Consider the following 25230-nt stretch of genomic DNA (forward strand, 5'->3'; position numbering starts at 1 on the left):
CCGCCCAGCCCAGCTTACCTTTAGCCCTGTAATTGTCCGACCCGCGCCAACGACACGCGGGGAACGCCTGCCGTTTTTCCATCTTCTTCACGGCGAGTCGGGGACCCGGAGAACGAGCTGTGGACATCAACCCTGGACCATCAACCCCAACCTTCTACATCCCCGTGTGAGTGTGTCTGTGTGTGCGGGCCCGTTTGTCTTGGGATAAGTATAAGACTGTATAAGACTTCCCTGTGTGTACGTCTCTTCCTTCCTGTACAATTGTAAATAAACCAATCTGTTCTTCCTGTTTGTTCCTAATTTGACCGTATCAGTCTTTTCCTCCATTGGGTAAGCGTGGCACGATTCCGAACCGCTCAGATCGGGTTTAGTACCTGTTAACGGCCTGGATCACGGCTCACTATCGCTCGGCGTGTCCACTAAAACCGTGGTTTGGGCGGGGTTATTTCCTCGCTTCCCGGGAGGCGTTGGTACTTAGGTAATAGGAACAATTCGGCATACCACCCTATTCAATGCTGACCGTGACCGGAAGGAGCGTAATAGCTCCGGATCACATCGGCTAGATAAAAGACAAGGGGATTAATCCCCCCTTGATAAGGGGGAAGGCCGACGTCGAGATCCGCAACAATATACACATTATTTATTTATATATATATATATATATATATATATATATATATATATATATATATATATATACATACATATATATATATATATATATATATATATATATATATATATATATATATATGTACATACATACATACATACATACATATATATATATATATATATATATATATATATATATATATATATATATATATATATATATATGTACATACATACATACATACATACATATATATATATATATATATATATATATATATATATATATATATGTACATACATACATACATACATACATACACACACACACACACACACACACACACACACACACACACACACACACACACACACACACACACACACACACACACACACACACAATTAAACAAATGTGACACATTCAGAAGAAACAAATTAAAAACACTTTTAACTTAAACCCAAACAAACATCGACGGAACTGTTGTGTTCGGCGATGTCAGTCACAGACAATGAGAGTGAGACATTGTTGTCAGTTATGCTGAGGTGAAACGGCTGATACGAGCTCGGGCTAAGATAAAAACACGAACCTGCCATCTTCAGTGAGTTTTTGCCCAGCGCCAGCTTTTTTAAATTTCACGTCCATTTTCACGTCTTGGAAAAACTTCTTCATCCTGAGTTTCCAGGCTGCGTGACTCCTGACGTGCCTTTGACAAAACAACACACCAGGATCCTGTGAGGCGGTGCGTGCCGCTGCCGCGTCACGATCTCGGGCTCGGGGCCTAAATGGAAAGTGAGGGTGCCTGGTGTGTTGCCAGTACGGTACACAGTACAGTATTACTATATATTTATTACATACTATTACATACTATTACACTACAAAAAGGTCTATCATTCCAAACGATATTACAAACCAACTGTTGTTATAAATTGTTGATAATAATTCAGGAAAATGTTCATCGGAGATTAATTAATATTTTTAGAATGTAGGGCCTACAGTGACTGTCCTGAAGCATCCACCATCAAGAGACATTTGATTTGACAACCGGAAATTGTCGCGATTAATTTTCAAAAACACATCGATGTATATTAAATGTATTAAATATAATTATATATATATTTTTAAATCACTTATATCGTTATAAATTAAAACATGTCAGTATAGGTTATTGTGCTAATTGAGATACGCTTAAATGCCAAAGGGGGTTTATGTGCGGTGTATAGACAACTGCGGATGTCGGTTGGTTCCTTCAACGTGTTCTCATTAAATACTGTAAAGTGTAAAAGGATTGGTGTACACGGAGTTATAAATGGAATCTGGAGAGCCAATGAGGCCTCTCTTTTGAAGCAGCCGGATGTATGTGTTTGAATGACCATGTGCTTCAGCCTTGGGGTTGAGGACTTGAGGTGCATGTGTAATGTTATTGGGACAGCCTTGATGATGCTGTGCCTTGGCCATGGGGTCAAGGTGCACGTCCGAGGCTGTTCAAATGTTTGATTTTTTTACCTTTTTTCATCGTAAAAAAGGCAGGCCTTAGCTCTGGCCTCATAAGGGCCATCTTGGAGGGCCGATTGTCAGCTGCTTCGAACGTTTTGCCACAGACAGCTCTGCACAAGTCTCACGCTGAAAATACGCCTCAATGTGCTGCATTTGGTTGCACAAAATAAATGCCACAGGGAAGAGCTCAATGTATCATTTCATAGGTAAGTGGAATAATGTTGTGCACAACAGATTATTGCACAACAGAAACACTGGAAAGGTTAGCATGTGTACCTATGTGCTTCTATATTAATATATATACCTCCGTGATTCCAACTCCTGTTCTTCCTTACCGGTCGGTGCAGAAACCATGTTGGGAATGGGAGGGTTGGGGAAGAGGGAGGGGTTGGGGAAGAGGGAGGGGTTGGGGAAGAGGGAGGGGTTGGGGAAGAGGGAGGGGTTGGGGAAGAGGGAGGGGTTGGGGAAGAGGGAGGGGTTGGGGAAGAGGGAGGGGTTGGGGAAGAGGGAGGGTTAGGGAAGAGGGAGGATTATTGAAGAGGGAGGGTTAGGGAAGAGGAATGGTTAGGGAAGAGGGAGGGGTTGGGGAAGAGGGAGGGGTTGGGGAAGAGGGAGGGGTTGGGGAAGAGGGAGGGTTAGGGAAGAGGGAGGGGTTGGGGAAGAGGGAGGGGTTGGGGAAGAGGGAGGGTTAGGGAAGAGGAATGGTTGGGGAAGAGGGAGGGTTAGGGAAAAGGAATGGTTAGGGAAGAGGAATGGTTAGTGAAGAGGAATGGTTAGTGAAGAGGGAGGATTATTGAAGAGGGAGGGTCAGGGAAGAGGAATGGTTAGGGAAGAGGGAGGGTTAATGAGGAGGGAGGGTTAGTGAAGAGGGAGGGTTAATGAAGAGGGAGGGTTAATGAAGAGGGAGGGTTAATGAAGAGGGAGGGTTAGTGAACAGGGAGTGTTGGTGAAGAGGGAGGGTTAATGAAGAGGGAGGGTTAATGAAGAGCGATGGTTCATGAAGAGGGAGGGTTAGTGAAGAGGGATGGTTAATGGAAAGGGATGGTTAATGGAAAGGGATGGTTAATGAAGAGGGAGGGTTAATGGAGAGGGAGGGTTAGTGAAGAGGGAGGGTTAGTGAAGAGGGAGGGTTAATGAAGAGTGAGGGTTAGTGAAGAGGGAGGGTTAGTGAAGAGGGAGGGTTAGTGAAGAGGGAGGGTTAATGAAGAGGGAGGGTTAGTGAAGAGGGAGGGTTATTGAAGAGGGAGGGTTAATGAAGAGGGGGGGTTAGTGAAGAGGGAGGTTTAATGAAGAGGGAGGGTTAATGAAGAGCGATGGTTCATGAAGAGGGAGGGTTAGTGAAGAGGGATGGTTAATGGAAAGGGATGGTTAATGGAGAGGGAGGGTTAGTGAAGAGGGAGGGTTAATGAAGAGTGAGGGTTAGTGAAGAGGGAGGGTTAATGAAGAGGGAGGGTTAATGAAGAGGGAGGGTTAGTGAAGAGGGAGGGTTATTGAAGAGGGAGGGTTAGTGAGGAGGGAGGGTTATTGAAGAGGGAGTGTTAGTGAAGAGGGATGGTTAGTGAAGAGGGAGGGTTAATGAAGAGGGAGGGTTAGTGAACAGGGAGTGTTGGTGAAGAGGGATGGTTAATGAAGAGGGAGGTTTAATGAAGAGGGAGGGTTAGTGAAGAGGGATGGTTAATGAAGAGGGAGGTTTAATGAAGAGGGAGGGTTAGTGAAGAGGGATGGTTAATGAAGAGGGAGGTTTAATGAAGAGGGAGGGTTAGTGAAGAGGGATGGTTAATGAAGAGGGAGGTTTAATGAAGAGGGAGGGTTAGTGAAGAGGGATGGTTAATGAAGAGGGATGGTTCATGAAGAGGGTAAGGCAAGTGGAAAGGGAGAATTCTGCCGAATTTGGTTTGTTACTCTCAAAATCTGGTTGGTTAAACTCTATTAATATAACATCATAAGGCACGAGGGAGGGGAGGCAGTGGCATGTTCATGTGATATTACATCTTGGAGCATGTTGTGTGGTATGTACACGTGGTGTTACATCTTGGAGCATGTTGTGTGTATGTACACATGGTGTCACATCTTGGAGCATGTGTGTATGTACACATGGTGTTACATCTTGGAGCATGTTGTGTGGTATGTACACATGGTGTTACATTTTGGAGCATGTTGTGTGGTATGTACACTTGGTGTTACATTTTGGAGCAAGTTGTGTGGTATGTACACTTGGTGTTACATTTTGGAGCAAGTTGTGTGGTATGTACACATGGTGTCACATCTTGGAGCATGTTGTGTGTATGTACACATGGTGTTACATCTTGGAGCATGTTGTGTGGTATGTACACATGGTGTTACATCTTGGAGCATGTTGTGTGGTATGTACACATGGTGTTACATTTTGGAGCATGTTGTGTGGTATGTACACGTGGTGTTACATTTTGGAGCAAGTTGTGTGGTATGTACACGTGGTGTTACATTTTGGAGCAAGTTGTGTGGTATGTACACGTGGTGTTACATTTTGGAGCAAGTTGTGTGGTATGTACACGTGGTGTTACATTTTGGAGCATGTTGTGTGGTATGTACACGTGGTGTTACCTTTTGGAGCAAGTTGTGTGGTATGTACACGTGGTGTTACATTTTGGAGCAAGTTGTGTGGTATGTACACGTGGTGTTACATTTTGGAGCAAGTTGTGTGGTATGTACACGTGGTGTTACATTTTGGAGCATGTTGTGTGGTATGTACACGTGGTGTTACATTTTGGAGCAGGTTGTGTGGTATGTACACGTGGTGTTACATTTTGGAGCAAGTTGTGTGGTATGTACACGTGGTGTTACATTTTGGAGCATGTTGTGTGGTATGTACACATGGTGTTACATTTTGGAGCATGTTGTGTGGTATGTACACATGGTGTTACATTTTGGAGCATGTTGTGTGGTATGTACACGTGGTGTTACATTTTGGAGCAAGTTGTGTGGTATGTACACGTGGTGTTACATTTTGGAGCAAGTTGTGTGGTATGTACACGTGGTGTTACATTTTGGAGCATGTTGTGTGGTATGTACACATGGTGTTACATTTTGGAGCATGTTGTGTGGTATGTACACATGGTGTTACATTTTGGAGCAAGTTGTGTGGTATGTACACGTGGTGTTACATTTTGGAGCATGTTGTGTGTATGTACACATGGTGTTACATCTTGGAGCATGTTGTGTGGTATGTACACATGGTGTTACATCTTGGAGCATGTTGTGTGTATGTACACATGGTGTTACATCTTGGAGCATGGTGTGTGTATGTTGTGTGTATGTACACATGGTGTTACATCTTGGAGCATGTTGTGTGGTATGTACATGTCGTTTTACATCTTGGAGCATGTTGTGTGGTATGTACACGTGGTGTTACATCTTGGAGCATGTTGTGTGGTATGTACACATGGTGTTACATCTTGGAGCATGTTGTGTGGTATGTACACATGGTGTTACATCTTGGAGGATGTTGTGTGGTATGTACACGTGGTGTTACATCTTGGAGCATGTTGTGTTGTATGTACACATGGTGTTACATCTTGGAGCATGTTGTGTGTACACATGGTGTTACATCTTGGAGCATGTTGTGTGGTATGTACACATGGTGTTACATCTTGGAGCATGTTGTGTGGTATGTGCAGATGGTGTTACATCTTGGAGCATGCTGTGTGGTATGTACACGTGGTGTTACATCTTGGAGCATGTTGTGTGTATGTACACATAGTGTCACATCTTGGAGCATGTTGTGTGTATGTACACATGGTGTTACATCTTGGAGCATGTTGTGTGGTATGTACACATGGTGTTACATCTTGGAGCATGTTGTGTGGTATGTACACATGGTGTTACATCTTGGAGGATGTTGTGTGTATGTACACATGGTGTTACATCTTGGAGCATGTTGTGTGGTATGTACACGTGGTGTTACACCTTTGGGCATGTTGTGTGGTATGTTGTGTGTAAAACAACAACAACAACATGCATTTTAAGGCCATTTTCCCTGCTAGAGCGGGGGTTAGCCTTGCGGTCCCCATGAATTGTGTTGTTGTGTTGTATGATACATGGTTGTGTGTATTGTAAATACTAGGGCATGCCCGTACTATATATAAGTTAGGACGTGCCCGTACGTGGGTGCCCGTTCCTTGCCAAAAAAAAAAAAAAAAAAAATTTGTGTAGGGGTGTGTGTGTGTAAACATCCTAGGGCGTGGCCGTACGTGGGTGCAAAAAAACATGCGTGCAAACAACAACAACAAAAAAAAACTTTGAAACCACGTGGCAGTAACGACCACAGAACCCCCCCCCCTCTATTTACATGAATGGTTTGGTCCATTCGCAACGACCACAGAACCCCCCCCTCTATTTACATGCAATGGTTTGGTCCAAAGCGAACGGCTTGCGGTGTTTGGTAAAGAAATCGCCATAGCTCGGTAACTACTTGTCCGATTAATTTCAAACCTTGAAAAGGCACATCCTCGGGTCCCCAGCAATATACCTGGCAAGTTGCAAGTATATCGGACCCGTGGTTGTCGAGAAACAGCGGTCACAGACAAACAAACAAACACACACACAGACACACACACACACACACACACAGAGATTACTGGAATTATAGATAAGATATTATTCTTTAATGTGTCCAATAAACAGCCAAAAATAAAAGTGCAACAAGTATTCCATTCTCTTCAATGACCATTGATATGCTGGTTTCAACTTCAACTGCACAATTTTAAATTTTACTTCTTCTGTCGAGTCTGTTACTCGTATTTGTCACCGATGGGCGCAATGGTTTGTTGACAAAACATTCGGCCCGCCAATATGGCCGCCGCTCGGCTTCACGACAGCGAATGCTGCGCCGCATCTCATTGGCTCTCCAGGTTCTATATATACCTCCGTGTTGGTGTACTGTAGGGTACTGTATACGTTTTTTACTCGAGAAACACAAAATATATTTACTCTCGTTTGATTTGAAGAACGAGTTAAAATACTTTGCGTTGCAACATCCAGTTTGTCGTGGTGTATAATGAAGGGTAGCAGTGGCGTTTTGTTCCGTTAACAAGCGGCTAGCTTACCGCTCACCAAGCGACTTTCTTGATTCAAAGCGCTCAAGCAAGTACTCAAACGAAACGGAGCGCTCGGCACCGCTTAACAGCATGGCGGTCTCCATCGACCAAATGCTGCCCGGGCCGTCGTTTTCAGTCTTACTCGATCCTCGGACCTCGGGTGACAACTTCCCTAAACTAATTTATTTTGGTATTTTTTTTTACAAGTTGCCCATAAATGCGTACACAATTTTTAGACCCAGAATGGATTATATCTTGTAGTTTCTGACAACTTTTCTATACAGAAATATCGTGGCAAAAAATAATTAACGGAGAAAATACGAATATAAATGACCTCCTTCCGCCGAGAAAGAGCCAATCATAGAGCAGCGACACATAATGTGATCATATTGGCCAATGAGCGGCCTTCCCAGTTGGCGGGTTTTTTTTGGTTTTTGTGTGTACAAGTTCGAGGCTCGTGTAAGAGCGAACATTAATCACACAAAAAGTCAAACCGACACACAAAACACAAAATAAGGGGAGCGGTAGACAAGATGGGGAGAGAGGGGGAAGGACACAAACACAACATTTGATAGCAGGGACATCGGGAGAAATGTGGGAGGTAGGTGGGAGAGGTATAAAACATGGACACTGCAAGGACTTCCAGGAAGGAAGTTGGAATTTCGAAAAAGTGTATCTGGGGTGAATCTGGGCTAGGGTTAGGGTTACATGAGATTCATTCTAATTTGATATTTATTTCGGTCAAAATAACTCATTTTTGGGATGGGGGTCCAATCTCAAAAATGAGTGATTTGCCGCCAAAATGAATAACAATTTCGAATGAATTTCATTTTTCAAAAAACGTCGGAAAAACCTCGGTTTGATGTGAAAAACGATTATGGACAACTTGTAAAAATGTACCTTTATTTTGTTAGCATCTGCTATGGAGTACGAGGAAGAGAGCAACAAAGATAAACAAGAGGGAGAATTGCTGTGGAATACACGTCCCCTAACGGTCTCAAAGAATGTTCTTGTTTTTTTTTGTATACAAGATCGAGGCTCGTCAAAGAGCCAACATTAATCACAAAAAAACATAAACGGACACATAAACATATAATATGGGGAGAGACAAAGGGTAGCACACAAGTACAACAGTCGAGAACAGGGATTTCGGGAGATCTGTGGGAGAGAGAGGGCTTGGGGGGAGGGGCAGGGAGAGGTAAAAATAAATGGACACTGCTAGGACTTCAAGGAAAGAAGTGGGTATTTCAAAAACGTGGATCTGCGGTGAATTAACGAGGGTAGAAAAGATGAAGGTTTTGGATGGGGGAAGATAAGAGATGGTGGTGAACAGCCGTTTTAAAGACCTGGAGGGAGGAGAGGGATTGAAGAGAATGAGGAAGTTTGTTCAGAGGCGGGAGAAAAGAGGAATGAAGGAGTGAAGCTGAGCAGAGAGTCTTGATTTTGGCAGTTTAACCATAAGAGCGTTGCTGGCAGATCTTGTGCGACCTGAAGGAATATTTGGGGGACAGAGCACAGACAGAGCTGAAGGGCAAGGCCAGAGAGGAGTCGCTAGAAGACGGAAAGACCACCAACCTGCCTGCGGTGAGCGAGTGAAAGGCCCTCGGAGATAGCTTCATCACGGGAGATTCCAATGATTCTGAAAGCTTTGGTTTCAACAGAGTGAAGCCGAGCTAGGTGTGAGGCAGGAGCACCAGCCCAGAGGGGAGAGCAGTACTCCATTGAGCTGCGGATGAAAGCCTTGTATGTGGTGAGGAGCTCAGGTGTGCCAAGGAAAGACTTCGCACGACCGACGATGCCCAGTCGGCGACTAGCTACGGAGGCCAGCTTGGAAATGTGGCTTTCCCAGGAAAGATCATGGCAGATAGTGAGACCCAAAAGCTTGACAGAACTTCTTGGAGAGGATTGCTCAGAAAGTAGATGGGAGGGTTGTCCAGTCGGTCTTTTCGGAGAGACATCGAGAGAGTGTGAGATTTGTCAGGATTGAAAGACATGTTCCACTTGTTTGACCAGTCTGTGATTTTGTCCAGGTATGCAGAGAGTGAGGAGGCTGCTGCCTGCCGATCTGAGGGATGAGGTATGGAGCGGCAGAGACTGGAGTCATCAGCAGAGATAGAGAGGATTTTCCAGAGAGTCAGAGAGATCATTGATGAAGACCAGAAAAAGCACAAGGCCCAGAACACTGTCTTGGGGAACTCCAGTCTGACCAGGAAGGGGGAGATGAGAGAAATGCATTCAGGGCCACACGTTGGCTGCGACCAGAGAAGAAGTCTGCAATCCATGGGTGGAGATTTCCATGGATACCATAGGAAGAGAGTTTGGTGAGCAGAGCGGGGTGCCAGACCGCATCGAAGGCATGTGATATGTCAAGGCAGACAGCTCTGATTTCCTGTTTGGCATTGAGGACCTCCGTCCATTGTTGAGACAGCAGAAGCAGCATGTCCAGAGTAGAGTGACCTGGGCTGACACCAAATTGATTTATCAGAGATCAAGCCATTGGAGAAGAGAAATTATTTGATATCCAAAGCAATGATGGATTCCATGACTTTGCTGATAATTGGGAGCAGGCTGATTGGCCTGTAGTTGCAAGGATCTGTTTTTGCACATTTTTTGTTTAAAGCGGTAATGTTGGCTGATTTCCAAGATGATGGCAGATGACCTTGAGCAAAGGAGAGGGTGAAAAGAACAGAGAGAGGGTGTGAAAGAGCGGCTGAGCAGGATTTTAGGACTCGTGGGCTGATGCCGTCTAGTCCAGTTGCAGAATCAGTCAAGGTTTGACAGAAACTTCTCCACCTTGTCAGGACAGAAGGACACAGAATCCAGGAGCAGCTGGGTACTGAGTAAGGTGGGTACAGAGACGGGTTTGGGAGACAATATTGTTGCGGATATGAGGACTGTATATTTTTTTGATTGTGTGCTTTATTATTATTATTATTGTTTATTCTGCACCCCCTGCCTCCGGAGCTGTGTAAAGGTGAAAGGGCATCCCATAATTAGTCCACAAGCATACACGTCAGCCAATAATAGAATACCCCTGTTCGATAGTTATATCTTATTCTGTGTTTTAGAGTAAGGCTGTGTCTCCCATTAATTGAAGTACTCCATTGCACCAGTGAAAGAGAATAGATCCCCTTTCATTCCCATCCCCAAAATCTCCATTTCCTGTCACATCCCCTTTCGTCATTGCCAAGCCTCGATTGCCAATTACCTCCCCTCCAAAACCACCATTGAACATGTGCTCGGGTCGGGGAAGAGGGGCGTGCCCGCCCGTCGTCATCAAGGGCGGAGCCAGAGGGTCGCGTGACCAACCAGGGCCGAGGTGAGCACACCGATGGGCGGGTCCTGAAGGCCGGCGGCTTGATCGCCGGAGGCGCTATAAAGGCGCGCGCGCAAGTGGCGTTGAGGAGTCAGTAAAGTCGGTGGTGAGGAGTCGGTGGTGAGGAGTCAGGGGAGTCAGTGGAGTCGGTGGTGAGGTGGTCAGTGGTCAGTTGGTTGCGGTGAGGAGTCGGTGGTGGTGGTCAGTTGGTTGCGGTGAGGAGTCGGTGGTGAGGAGTGAGTGGACCAAGAAAGAGTTGAGGGTTTGGACCAGACGAGTCAGACAAGTCCTGGGAAAGCACGCGACGTCCACAGCAGCCACAACAGCAGCTTGGGGCCTGAACGGCGGTTTTGAGCAGGGCCGCGAAGGAACGGCGGCTGCTAAACGCGCCGATTGTGCTGCAGGACCCCCTTGGACCTTCCTCTCCCTCCAGCCATCCACCTCCTGCCTTTCCACCCTTCTTGTGTACGTGAGTTTGTTTTGTTTGTTCTGTCCCTGGGGTAATTAAGTCTGTATAAGCTAGTATTTGCACTGTGTCACCTGCGTCTTATGTGTTGTAAATAAACGTGACTGCTTTCTTTTTGCTTGTGTGTATAATAAATCCAATTACTCTTCTGTCCGTCTTCTCGTCTTATTCCTTTTCCTCTTTGCATTTCGTCGTTTTAGTCTTTTCCCAGATTGGGCAGCTGCGGTGCGATACGGCCAAAGTTCTGGGTGAATCGGGTGAGTCGGGGAACAACTGTTCGGTCGAGGAGCCTTCGCTCGGCAAACAACATCCTAAACCGCGATCAGTAACAATATTTTGAGGCAAACAAAAAGTTGAGGCATTCAGCTTTTTCACGTGTGGAGTCAGTTGTGTAGCCATTTGAGGTAAGGGAGGGGATGGAGGAGGAACAAACACCAGAAACAGATTTGACAAGATGCCACCAGGAATTTGGAAGAGGGAGACAGGTTTGAGAGTTCATTTTTGAGAGTAGAGAGATATTGTTTCCTAGCTCTAGATCGACACACATTGGTTCCGAGCTTTGTGAAAGGAACGGAGATTGCCTTCCGTTGGATTTGCCTTCCATGAGGAGAAGGCAAGTTGTTTCAGGGCAACTGCCTCACCACAAGATGCAGTATACCATGGACGGGAGGAATGGTATGACAACTGAAGACGAGATGGGATAAATTTGTGCATGAGAGAGAGAGAGCAGTTTACTTTGGAAGAATTCCCAGGATGAGTTGATGTCAGAGGCAGTAGAGATGGGAGACCAGTCCAGATGATTGATGGCTTCTTGAAGACCAGGCCAGTTGGCCTGAGTGAAATGCCAGACTCATCGGTGCTGAGGAGGCTCTCTGAGAATGGCCAGAGAGATGTTCACTTTAACAAGCAAATGATCAGATGAACCGATTGGAGCAGAAGAAGAGCAGCAGACATTTGCAGGGAAGTTTGTCATAACCAAGTCTAGAAGAGAAGATGCTCCGTTGACTTTGACTAGAAGAGAAGATGAGATCCGGGTCGGGAAATTGACATTATGTGTCAGTCCTAGTTGGTCACCGAAGTCCTTTGCTGAGGTGCTTTGGTTGGTGTGAGAGAAACCGACACCCAGCCAGCTGGCATGGTGACAGTTGAAATCTGTCATCTGGCATTGTTCTGGCATAGTTCATCTGGCATCGTTCAAATCTGGCATTGTTCCAAGCAAAAAGGGAATAACTCCATGAAAAATTGGCGAAACGTCCCAAAACTCAAATGTTTGCTGTAACTTATCATAGTAAATCCATGTACCAAGTTTCAGTTTAATATGTTATATGGTATGGAAAAGTCTGGAAAACCAACCACAGGTGGGACAGATAGACGGCAAACTTATTATTTTCTCCTTGTTACTCCACTGGATCCTCGATGATAACGGCTGTATTTCAATGGATCGTTGCCCAATGGTTCTTAGGTGCTGACTTGAAGTGGTTGATGGAGGAATTGCTTTTATGGCATTTTCAGAAAGTCCATTCTAATTGTTTATGCTCCTGCCACGCAGAAGACATTTTGCCGGATTTTGCTTCTTCCTTACTTTCTTGACATGTCCTCTGGCTCTTAAGTTATCGTTCATTTCAAAGAATTTCTGGGCATCAAGTTGACCAATTCCTTCCATTTTGGTGAATATCTGGATGAGCTCCGCTGGTTTCTCCTGTAGACCAGTGGAGGTAGATCCAGTTTTGTGTCATCTGCAAACAGTTTTAGCTTGGAATCCACAACATCTGGGAGGGCATTGAAACCCCACTTCTAGATTCCTTCCTCAAATGTTGTTACTGGATTATATCAACTATAGTTTATATGCCTCTTAATTGATAATGATAGGATATAATTGTATGAACCATATTATATACTTATTGCAAGAAATTTTTTGTGTAACAAAAACTTGTAATTTTGTAGCACATTTAAGAGATGTGAAAGAAAGAATAATCATTGAAGTTAGTGTTCCACGTTTTCATATATACAGTGCTATAGTTTATGGGGAGGGGGGAGGGGGAGGGAAAGGGGGGAGGGGGAGGGGGAGGGGGTAGGGGGAGGGGAAAAGGGAGGGAGAAGGGGAGGGGGGAAAGGGAGGGGGAGGGGGAAAAGGGAGGGGGAGGGGGAAAAGGGAGGAGGAGGGGGAAAAGGGAGGGGGAGGGGGAAAAGGGAGGGGGAGGGGGAAAAGGGAGGGGGAGGGGGAAAAGGGAGGGGGAAAAGGGAGGGGGAAAAGGGAGGGGGAGGGGAGAAGGGGAGGGGGAAGGGAAGGGAGGACGGAGGGGGGAAGGGGAGGGCCAGTCAACAATGACGTTGCAGTTCTCATGGTCGGAGAGCAGCACAACAATCGCGGCATCGTCCTGAATCTTCGCAACAGCACGAAGCGGATTTTGGAGACTCACCGATCCTGTGACGCCCTCCAGTACCGGCGTTGCCGGGTGGGAGAAGGGAGACCCGTACATTGCCAACCCGTACATTCGCCCTCTCGACTCAAGCTCACTCGGACAAAAGCCTCGCACAAATTACACCGTGAAGGCCCAATGGCCATGTCTATGCCACAAATCAAGTACGTGAGCGAGTCGGGCGCACTGAATTGAAAATATATAGAACGCTCATACTCCGTGAAAAGTGAAGCCAACTGGCGGCGGGGATGGAACATCACGTGATCGCTCTGAGCGAATCAGCGCGCTGCTCTGCCACCGGTCAGAATCCGTGTATAATATTCCTCGCTGAAAAAAAATCTATGTGAAACATGCTACTATCTATGCTAAATCATGCTAAATCATGCTAAATGCTAATCATGCTAAAATATATGCTACTTGCTGTGAGTTTATGGCGGCAAGGAACATCACGTGATCACGTCACGAACATCATTCGTGATCACGTCATCACGTGATCGTGATCGTCATCAATGAGCGCGAATGAGCGAATGAGCGCGCTGCTCTGCCACCGATTCAGATTCCGTGTATAATATTCCTCGCTGAAAAAAAATATGGATCTAAAGATGAAAGAAAAAAAAACCTATGTGGTGTGAATGGCAATGTTCCTCACTGAAATGTGAAAAAACGCAATCGCTTTTTGCTCTGAAATACGTGCAAACGCGTAACTGAGTTAATGGCGGCAAGGAACATCACGTGATCGCTCTGAGCGAATCAGCGCGCTGCTCTGCCACCGGTCAGATTCCGTGCATAATATTCCTCGCTGAAATGCGCTGAGGTAAAAATATGGTAAAAAAATATTATGAAATAAATTTTTAGGTCGGCCATGTTCTTCCCAGGCTCAATGGCCATGTCTGTGCCAAATATCAAGTACGTGAGCCTCTCCGTTTAGGAGTCTATCGGTAACATTACACACACACACACACACACACACACACACACACACACAAACTGTGTTTTATACATATAGATAATATCACGTTGTCATGTTTATTTCAGTTTCCAGTTAAATAAATTACAATTTTCAAATGCTAGATATCGATTGAGTTTATTTATTTAATTTTAACGTTTGCGTTTATGATTTTTTTAAACGTACATTTTCATTTACGGGCGCTTTTGAATGGTTATGTGATTTTTCCCAGTGTACCGGCTTCAATGTCCGTCGGCATGCCAAATTTCAGCTTTCTATGACACTTGGAAGGTACCGGACATTTATATTATGTAACAAGCACATGTAACAAGGACGAATTGATTTGACTTTGGTGAAGAACCAAATCCAGATATGAGAATTTTTAAATTTATTTTGTCACAAAATGAGGATGTCTATTAGTAAAATGAACTCGCGTGACTCGGCGTGCTCCGCGCGCTTCACAACACGTCGTTTCAGAGGGATAGGCATATTTGACCATTTCGGTGTCTTTTGGGTCTTCAGGGTCTTTTGAGACTCCATGGTGTTTTGGGTCTTCAGGGCCATTTGGGTCTTCAGGGTATTTTGCATCCTCTGGACCTTTAAGGGTATTTTGGGTTTTTGGGGTGTTTTGGGTCTTTTATGTCTTCAGGGCCTTTTGGGTCTTAAGGGTCTTTTGATTCCTCTGGGTCTTTAAGGGTCTTTGGGGTATTTAAGGGTCTTTTGGGTCTTCGGGGTGTTTTTGGGTGTTTTGGGTTTTCATGTTATTTTGGATCCTCTGGGCCTTTGAGGGTATTTTGGGCCTTTGGGGTGTTTTGGGTTTTCGGGGTGTTTTGGGTCTTTGGGTGTATTTTGGCACTTCAGGGTATTTTGGGTCTTGGTGGTCTTAAAGGGTCGTCAAAGGTCTGAGGAGTCTTAGCAGTCTAAACGAATTAAGAGTTCACGGACTGTGTTTGGGGTGTTAATTTTATTTGAAGAAGAAGAAGAAGACGTTTTGGTCGCATATGTACAAACATAACCATATATACGTTTGCTCTATTTTCTTTTATAATAGCGGTTTACCGTGACGTCACATACCCGATCACGTGACCGCGCTCTGTTTTGGTTGGCAAAACACCAACCATGCTGGCCGTCTCTAAGTGGTGAAGTTTTACGATCATTGACGTGACACCATTTCAGGGACAATGCCTGTGAGCTGCTGTGTTGTAAATTGCACAAATAGATTTGAAAATAACTTGGGAAAAAGTTTCTATAGAATTCCAGAGAAAGAACCCAAACGATCGGCTTGGATAAATGCCATTCGGAGAAAACAATGGAACCCAACAGCGCACACTCGTGTTTGTAGTACACATTTCTTGTCAGGTTTGTGAAATTTACAGTTTTTTTTGTTATTAACTTTGTGTTGATTTTAGGAAGAAAAGAAGTTGCATGTCATTTTGGTTTGTTTTGTTTGTTTAGTTTTCTAACAGAGCTTCGTTGGCTTTCAGGTAAACCCAACGACATCTCCAATGACCCAGATTTCGTTCCTAATTTGTTGATGGGGTACATGGAGAATGGAGAGCTGGAGCGTTCAGTGAAGAAGAAAAAAAGGCACTTACGTACTAAGCAGCGTGCTGAAACAAAAAACAAGGTGGAAGAAGAGAGGGAGAGAACAAGAACAGATCAGTTGCAAGGTGCTGAGATCCTCCTGGAACTATCCATGAGTATTCCAGCTGCCCCTTGTGAAGAGACCAGTCCTCCAATTGAAGAAATAAATGTGGACGGTTAGTACAATTATCATCAACCTTGAGTGTCAGCAACCCCTTCTGATTAATAACATTTGAATATTTTCATACGTTCCATTTGTTGTTTGTACAATCAGGTGATGACCAGCAGAAAGAACCTGACCGATGTGATGAGCTTCAGAAGGAGAACAAAATGCTATACAAGGAACTTGAGAGGCTCCAAGAGGAAAACAGAGAACTGAAGCTTAAACTGCAACAAGCACAATTCAATGAACAATTTATTGTCACTGGCAATTCGGAGTTCGAAACAAATTTTTTCACAGGGTTCCCAAATTTTGGAGTATTTTCGTGGCCTCTTGCTCTTTGTGCACCTGTGCTACCCACGTCCAAAGTCTCGTCACAACCATGCATTTTTCTCATGATATTGATGAAACTTAGACTTGGTCTACTCAATCAAGATTTGGCTTTTAGGTTTAATGTATCTACTTCGTTGGTGTCTAAATTGATTAATGATGGGTTGCCAGAAATAGCCCAAAAGTTATGCTTCCTAGTCAGATGGCCTGAAAAGGATGATGTTATTCGGACACTCCCCTCTGTATTTAAACCATCATATTCGAAATGTAGAGTGATAATCGATTGTACCGAGATCTTTTGTGAGAGGGCTCGTAATCTGACAATGCGGGCACATACTTGGTCAAACTACAAGCATCACAATACTCTGAAAATATTAGTTGGCATAAATCCAGCTGGGGGTGTATCATTTATATCGAAAGCATTTGGAGGGAGGGTGTCAGACAAAATGATAACTCAAATGTCAGGGTTTTTGGATCTAATTGAATATGACGACCAAGTCTTAGCTGACAGAGGTTTTCTTATCGAAGAAGAACTGGCAATAAGAGGTGCTCGTCTAGCCATTCCAAGTTTTACCAGGGGCAAAAAGCAGCTCACAATGAAGGAGGTGGAAATGTCTCGCAGGTTGGCTAGAGTGAGGATACACATCGAACGCATGATGGAGAGGTTGAAAAATCTTAAACGAATTGCAAATATTGTACCCCTGTCTCTTGTGCCACACATTGATAACATGGTTATGATAGCAGCAGCGATAACCAATTTGCACCCCAGATTAGTCAGATAGATGCCCAGATTAGTCAGATATCACACTGTTATTTGTTGACTGGTCACAAAACAAGATTATTCAGCCTCTTCTCATGTTTGTACAAAATTGTATTCATCTATGAATGGTATGTTTTTAATTTCAGTGACAGACTGTTTGCTTTGTTGCATGACCTTGTATTCACTTGCGTATCATTGAACCTTTTTGGTATTTTTTTTAAGTAAAAAATTATTTTATATTGAACAAAATATGTTGCTTTGTTATTGCACGGAAGCTCATATGACAAACTTGAGATCGACAAATGGAACTTTAATAAATACGAAACTGGTAAACATGGACATGCACAATAATCAAATGCAATATAGCTGTTCCTCTGTGCTTTGAATTGCCTCGTTCTAATGTTCCTTCTCTTCCAAGCTCCGTGTTCGGCATTGAGGAAGCCGTTCACACAAAAAGAATGATTGGCATTTTTCCACAACAGAATTCACATACAGTGCATTGAAAGGAATATTTTCCACAACATGTAGTGACTTGCTTGTGAAAACGCACAAATCTGCAACTTGCAATTCATTGACTAACATCTGGAGTTGCACCTGTGTGTAATAAGGATGGGACTCTTTGAGAGTGCCATCAACATCCAGACAGAACTGTTGATCATTTCTTGCGGCCTCAAGCGTAGAGACATCTCTGTGTTTGTAAGGGCATTTTATTTCAAGCACCCTTGGTTGGCAGCAATCACACGTCACAATCCCATCCGCAGACGCTCCAATATATGGCCGGTCCTTATCCAGAACCAGCCCAGAGAGTCGGCAACTAATGTTCTTGTGCTGAGCCCCTGACTTTGTGCAGACATAAGCGTCCCTCGCTTTTGACTCGTTGGCTAATCCCCATTTTATAGCAGGCACTTTCTCTAGATTTCTCGAATCATAGCCCATGATTCTTTTCACAAGCAGACCAGGTGCAGTCGTTGACTTCCTTGTGAAAACTTCATGTGCAATACTCGCAGTAATGCGACCCCTCCTCTGCTCCGACCAGAGAGGACACACAGCCTGACCCCTGTTAACTTTCTCCAGTTGTGCAATCTGGTCACAGGTTATTGAGGTCAACCTGCAATATAGCTGGTCACACTCTGCCTGGAGATCAGACCGTGACCAAGAGGAATACTCCTCCCCGTACAGTGAGGTTAGGGGCTCAAGTAGATACATCTCGTCTTCTTCTTCAGTAGCGGAGTCTGTCTCTTCGGCGTCCAGTTTTGGAATGAGGCTAAAAAATGCTGCATTTGGACAGACAGCTTTAAGATCTTTTAGCATATCCAAATCAGGGAGTGTTTGTCTGGGCTGGCATACAACAGTTTTGACTTCTTTCTGGCGGTTACGTTTGAGCAAATCCTTGCAGTCGACCACAGACTTGGGGTTCAACTGAAAAAATATGTACAAACAAATAGTACGAGGGTCAAACAAACTGTGATCAAAATACAACAATATAAAATAATCTCTGAAACACGAATGTTTTTAAATATTGGACAGGTACCTTTTCTCTGAATGTCTTGTTCCACTGACATGCTTCACTTGTGCAAGACGACTGTGTTAATCCCACCTTCACTGCAGCTTCTATTTTGAAAAGCACTGCAGCGACGTGGCTGCAAACTTCTCCCAACCTGGAGTGGGCACACAATAACAACATCATTCTTTGTTTAATCAAAACTCATAAATATTGCACAATGTATGTAATTGACAAACTTCAAAAGGCAATATTTATCACTCACCCAGCCATACATGTACAATGTGCACAGTAGACAGAAGCTTCCTTCTTCCCCACACACACCCAGGCCTCATGAGGTTTGTTGTTGAGACGCTGTGATGGTATGACTTTGCCTTTGATAAAGCAGAATGGTACATCATTCCCGATCGCATGATACCTCAGTGGCTTCACATGACCACTTAAAAAAAAATTGTATGCCTCTAGTGACCTGAATGCCTTCAGTGACTCCCTTGTGTAGATACCCGGTGTGTCGATCAAGTACGTGTTCACGTCGCCGTAGTTCAAATCTGGCCAGCAAGATGGATTGTTTTGCCATCCTTTCAATGCAAATGGATCCGGAAGAATATCCTCACCATTCCTATAACTCAACTTCGATTTGTACCGAGATTTTGCAACAGTGTCAAGACTATTAAAATACTCCGAAACGATCACGTGTCGAGCACGAAAACACTGCGCTTTTGCCAACCAGGCTGCTGCGCATGCGCGGATATGGTGGGTTTGTTTATAAACAGTGAACATCGCTATAAGAAACTTCTACAAACCTCATTTTTCTCTCCTGAAGATGCTGACAAAGAGAATCCAAATGGAATCATTTCCATAATGTATGCAAAACAGTCCTCTAAACTGTACCAGAATCTGCACCAGAGGGTCCATTTTCTTAATTCTACATCCAATAATGTCCCAAGATTTAAGATTGTCTTTATTGGATTTAAGTAAAGACTCCTTTGAGGCCAGGACAACGTTGTGATGGCATCATTTTGTAAGAAGTTTATAACTGCACGAGAGCGGTGCACTCTGACATTGTCTCCCATGAATACTGGTCATGTAAGAAGTGAGTGCTTGTCCCAACTGGAGTATTTTATTTGTGTGGCCACAAGTTGTTGTTTTTTTACAAAGTGGCTGCATGTGACATATTATAGGTGCTCCCCTTTCCAAAGACAACTTAAGCCTGGAGCAATCACACTGGATGGACTAAGATGGTGAAAGTGCATGTTAGCGTCGCTTCCACCATCATGCAATCATACGAGGGCTTGTGCTAGTTATCCAAAATTTTAATATGGAATCTAAAGATTCTCCAGTGGTTCTCTAGTCGATCTTTCATGGTCCATGCTTCTTGCTTATCTGCATTCCTCCCTCCTCCCTCACCCCCAACACACATAATCACCTTTTTTTTTTCTTTCTTTTTTTTTGTATACAAGATCGAGGCTCGTGAAAGAGCGAACATTAATCACACATGAAAGACAAACAGACACATAAAACAAATAACATCGGGAGCGGTAGACAAGATGGGGAGAGAGGGAGAAGGACACAAACACAACATTTGAGAGCAGGGACCGAGAGACATGGAGACATCGAGAGATCTGTGGGAGGGAGAGGGCTTTGGGGGGGAGGCATGTGAAGGGGGGGAGGCATGTGAAGGGGGGGGGGGGGGTGAGAGAGGTATAAACATATGGACACTGCCAGGATTTCCAGGAAAGAAGTTGGAATTTCAAACAAGGTGGATCTGGGGTGAATTAGTGGGGGTAGAAAAGATCAAGGTTATGGATGGGGGAAGATAAGAGATGGTGGTGAACAGCTGTTTTAAAGACCTGGAGGGAGGAGAGGGATTGAAGGGAGTGTGGGAGTTTGTTCCACAGGCGGGAGAAAAGAGGAATGAAAGAGTGAAGGTGAGCAGAGAGCCGAGATTTCGGCAGTTTAACCATCAGAGGGTTGCTGGCAGATCTTGTGCGACCTGTAGGAATATTTGGGGGACAGAGCACAGAGAGAGCTGGGGGAGCAAGGCCGGAGAGGAGTCGGTAGAAGACAGAAAGGCCACCTACCTGCCTGCGGTGAGTGAGTGAAAGGCCCTCAGAGATAGCTTCATCGCGGGAGATTCCAATGATTTTGAAAGCTTTGGATTCAACAGCGTGAAGCCGAGCCAGGTGTGAGGCAGGAGCACCAGCCCATAGGGGAGAACAGTATTCCATTGAGCTGCGGATGAAAGCCTTGTATGTGGTGAGGAGCTCAGGTGTGCCGAGGAAGGACTTCGCACGACGGAGGATGCCCAGTCGGCGACTGGCTTTGGAGGCCAGCTTGGAAATGTGGTTTTCCCAAGAAAGATCATGGCAGATAGTGAGACCCAAAAGCTTGAGTGACAGAACTTCTTGGAGAGGATTGTTGAGAAAGTAGATGGGAGGGTTGTCCAGTCGATCTTTTCGGAGAGACATAGTAAGAGAGTGAGATTTGTCAGGATTGAAAGACATGTTCCACTTGTTTGACCAGTCTGTGATTTTGTCCAGGTCTTCAGAGAGTGAGGAGGCTGCAGACTGCCGATCTGAGGGAAGAGGAATGGAGCGGCAGAGAGTGGAGTCATCAGCAAAGAGATAGAGAGGATTTTCCAGAGAGTCGGAGAGATCATTGATAAAGACCAGAAAAAGCACAGGGCCCAGCACACTTCCTTGGGGAACTCCAGCCTGAACAGGAAGGGGAGATGAGAGAAATCCATTCAGGGCCACACGTTGACTATGACCAGAGAGGAAGTCCGCAAGCCATGCATGGAGATTTCCATGGATACCATAGGAGGAGAGTTTGGTGAGCAGAGCTGGGTGCCAGACCGTATCAAAGGCCCGTGATATGTCAAGGGAGACAGCTCTGATTTCCTGTTTGGCATTGAGGACCTCCATCCATTGTTGAGACAGCAGAAGCAGCATGTCCAGAGTAGAGTGACCTGGTCTGAAACCAAATTGATGATCAGAGATCAAGCCATTGGAGAAGAGGAAAGATTTCATATCCGAAGCAATGATGGATGGATTCCATGACTTTGCTGATAATTGGGAGCAGGCTGATTGGTCTGTAGTTGCAAGGATCTGTTTTTGCACCTTTTTTGTGTAAAGCGGTAATGTTAGCTGATTTCCAGGATGCTGGCAGATGACCTTGAGCAAAAGATAGGGTGAAAAGAACAGAGAGAGGGTGAGATAGAGCGGCAGAGCAGGATTTTAGGACCCGTGGGCTGATGCCGTCTGGTCCAGTTGCAGAATCAGAGTCGAGGTTTGACAAAAACTCCTCCACCTTGTCAGGAGAGAAGGACACAGAGTCCAGGAGCAGTTGGGTTCGACTGGGAAAGGTGGGAACAGAGAGAGATGGGTTTGGGACTAAGGATTTTGAGGCGAACACAGAGTTGAGGCATTCGGCTTTGTCACGTGCGATGTCAACTGTGTGGCCATTTGAGGTAAGGGAGGGGATGGAGGGGGAACAAACACCAAAAACGGATTTGACCAGACGCCACCAGGATTTGGAGGAAGGAGACAGGTTTGAGAGTTCATTCTTGAGTGAGGAGAGATAGTGCTTCCTGGCACTCCTGAGGGTAGACACACACTTGTTCCGAGCTTGGTGGAAGGAACTGAGATTTCCTTCAGTTGGATTAGCCTTCCAAGAGGCAAAGGCAAGTTGTTTCAGGGCAACTGCCTCACCACAAGATTCAGTGTACCATGGACGGGAGGAAGGGTAAGACAATTGAAGGCGAGATGGGATAAATCTGTGCATGAGAGAGATCAGTTTGCTTTGGAAGAATTCCCAGGAAGAATTGATGTCAGAGGCAGTGGAGATGGGAGACCAATCCAGACGATTGATGGCTGCTTGAAGACCGTCCCAGTCGGCCTGAGTGAAATGCCAGACTCGTCGACGCTGAGGAGGCTCTCTGAGAATGGCCAGAGAGATGTCCACTTTGACAAGCACATGATCAGAAGAACCGATTGGAGCAGAAGAAGAGCAGCAGACATTAGCAGGGAAGTTTGTCATAACCAAGTCTAGAAGAGAAGATACTCCATTGGCTGAGATCCGGGTCGGGAAATTGACAGATTGTGTCAATCCCAGTGAGTCACAGAAGTCCTTTGCTGAGGTGCCATGACTGGTGAGAGAGGAACCCACACCCAACCAGGTGGCATGATGACAGTTCTACCGGAGAGTTAGATGACAGCGAGCTAGATATCGCGTGTGGAGCCCTACCTGGGTTTGTCCAATCATGTTCCTTGCTCCACTGGATCAAGGTTTCAGTTGACCACTATCCCTTCATGTAGTCATCTCCCATTCCCATGGATATTTATTTTCTTCTTAATCCATGGGAATCTGCCATTCCCAGCATTTTCATGTGGGGTTCTATTTGAAATATCTGCTTGTTTCTTTCTGCCCTGCTGAAACTCCCCTCCTCTGGGATAAGCTGCTCTCTCGGTGGGCTCTTGCCCGTTAGTCCCTTTTTACTTTCTTAAATTCAGTTGCTGCAACACAAGACCAAACAGTGGCAATTCAAAGTTTCCCAAACAAACTTAAATTTATTTATTTATTTATTCACTTCTTGCAGCCTGATGTGGCTCACTTATGGAAATCGACTATTGTGTCATTTTAGGTAATCCAACAACAACAAGTGGAAACATGCAATCCGAAGCAATTTGGATAATTACGGATCATGCCAGGATGCCCTCTCCTCGGCCCCCTCACTCAGTGACAGTTATGTTACCCTCAGATAAATTCTGATATGTGAGTTTTCAAAAGAGCAGACATGCCATAATCTCCGCCCAGTGTCCCAATACCATGAATGCTTTTGGAAATTAGTTACACAGGTAGCACGTGATTGGAAGTACGTTTTGTTCAATTACCTCCTTTTCTCAAAGTCGTTATAACATGTAAACAAGCTGTTTCGAGAAGGTTGTTTATTAGTTGTATTTATATGGCTTATACAGTTCAACAAGCACAATAATGGTATACAAAATAATATAGAACCTCTTATACAGAAAAGCAGGATGGTCTATATAGTGCGACAATGAAATGTTACAAATAAGACAGATCATTCATTTAACAATGCTGGGGATCTCCAGGGTATATAGAATTACACTAGCTCTGAGAATGACCAATCTATATTGTGGATCTGCATACGCACTCACTCACACACACACTCAATCAATCACTCACTGACACACAGACCAATTACAATAGGCTCTGCAACTACTGGGATGCCTCTTCACGGTGGTTGTAACCGCTCCTCCTCCCCCGCAACGCAAGTCGGGAGCCAAATCAAATCTTTCCCATTCTTCCCTGCTGCCCGGATGCGTCAGGGCAGCACGGTCACGGTCAGAGTGCCAATCGCTGACCATGGAACTTTCCCTCTTGTCTCTTCTCTTCACTCTCTCACTCTGTCTTTCTCTATCTCTGTCATGGCCCTGCCTTATTGAAGGTGGGGTAAACCATCCTGGATGTGGGGGATCTCTGGGTCGTTCCTGGGAGATTGATCGGCTGTGTTCGTGCCACGGGCTTGTTCGAGAGAATTGTCCGGGGCTATACAAGAAGCACAACAACAACAGCAGCAGCAGCAGCAGCCTCTCCTATCCTTTCGGGAATGGGCAAAGCTAATGAGAGAACAAGAAGAGATGTACAAGTTTGCCAATAGGCCTGCTCTTTTCTGCATAAATTATATAACTATTCTCTTGACCCTCCCACCCCAACCTACTAGAGGACACACATGTTCTTCGAGTAACCCTCTGCTTCTTCAACTCCCAAAATCCAAACTGACACGCATGTTCTTCGAGTAACCCTCTCCTTCTTCAACTCCCAAAATCCAAACTTGCCCCACGTTTCACCTCTTTTCTCGCCCGCTTTTCCCGTTTGTGCAAATGCCTTTCAAACCTAGAGCTTTATGCAGACAGTACACCACCCTCTCATTTCACCCCCATTCCTTCCCATGATCTTTTCTGCATCCATTAAACCCTTCATAACCAAATCCTCTTACTTGCATGTTACAGTTTCCTCTCTTCCTCTTTCTCCTCTTTTCTTGTTCATTCATTCCCTTGCTTGTTGCATTCAGCTGTGGCCCCACTACCCCAGTGTTAACTTATTGCCTTTGAATCCTCAATTACCTCATTCTTGCATGTATATAAATAAATAAAAGAACTGACAGCTGTGCACAAGTACAATATGCGCCTTCTTTTTTAAACATCACAGTAAAAAAAGAATGGAAGTACAAATACATTAAGGTTTTTGGTATGCCAGGGTAATTAAAAAAAGAAATCTTAAATTGCTTCATAGAGTACAGACAACCGTAGGTTGGCAACCATTGCACAGGCTACCGAGGCCTAATAACCTCCTCCTGCATTGAAGTTCCTTGTAAGGGAACTTGTAATTTATATGTTTACATTTTTTTTTAAAATCCTACAGTGTAGGACAATATTCCTACCTGTTGAGACAACACTAGTCGAAACTTCATGATAAAAAACAATACTTTTGCAATGCGTTCGTAGAAAAACCAATTTGCGCTGTTCCAAAATGCTAT

General features: G+C 44.7%; 3 protein-coding genes across 10 annotated transcripts in view; 1 reads left to right on the forward strand and 2 right to left on the reverse strand.

Moving 5' to 3' along the window:
* The window catches only part of UBXN6 (UBX domain protein 6), a 91642-nt gene extending 89151 nt beyond the window's left edge, over nt 1–2491 (reverse strand). For 2 of the 3 annotated variants that reach the window (XM_078772503.1, XM_078772502.1), the window contains exons 1-2: nt 2418–2491; nt 1206–1322 (exon numbers count right to left, since the gene is read on the reverse strand). In XM_078772503.1, the coding sequence (XP_078628629.1) occupies nt 1206–1322; nt 2418–2467 (167 nt within the window). In that variant the 5' untranslated portion in view covers nt 2468–2491. Of the gene's footprint in view, nt 1–1205; nt 1380–2417 lie in introns of those variants that run through there. The other variant, XM_078772504.1, reaches the window with a different exon arrangement.
* Nucleotides 1965–17507, forward strand: LOC137420596 (uncharacterized). 3 transcript variants are annotated; one of them, XM_078772505.1, is made up of 4 exons: nt 1983–2107; nt 2154–2319; nt 15821–16096; nt 16195–17507. In XM_078772505.1, exons 2-4 carry the CDS (start codon nt 2256–2258, stop codon nt 17190–17192), a joined length of 1338 nt encoding a protein of 445 aa, XP_078628631.1. In that variant the 5' UTR covers nt 1983–2107; nt 2154–2255; the 3' UTR covers nt 17193–17507. The 3 variants fall into 3 exon arrangements, with proteins under 3 accessions (XP_067961889.2, XP_078628631.1, XP_078628632.1); XM_078772506.1 differs by adding an exon at nt 14569–14627 and having other exon boundaries at nt 1990–2319; XM_068105788.2 differs by having other exon boundaries at nt 1965–2319.
* Nucleotides 17466–25230, reverse strand: part of LOC137420598 (very-long-chain (3R)-3-hydroxyacyl-CoA dehydratase) — a 69467-nt gene continuing 61702 nt past the window's right edge. For 3 of the 4 annotated variants that reach the window (XM_068105791.2, XM_068105792.2, XM_068105790.2), the window contains 2 exons: nt 18702–18828; nt 17466–18589 (listed from right to left, as the gene is read on the reverse strand). In XM_068105791.2, coding sequence (XP_067961892.1) covers nt 18736–18828 — 93 coding nt within the window. In that variant the 3' untranslated portion in view covers nt 17466–18589; nt 18702–18735. Of the gene's footprint in view, nt 18590–18701; nt 18829–23602; nt 24311–25230 lie in introns of those variants that run through there. The other variant, XM_068105794.2, reaches the window with a different exon arrangement.

The sequence above is a fragment of the Myxine glutinosa genome, chromosome 2, assembly GCF_964187855.1.
Source record: "Myxine glutinosa chromosome 2, kmMyxGlut1.1, whole genome shotgun sequence".
Taxonomy (NCBI): domain Eukaryota; kingdom Metazoa; phylum Chordata; class Myxini; order Myxiniformes; family Myxinidae; genus Myxine; species Myxine glutinosa.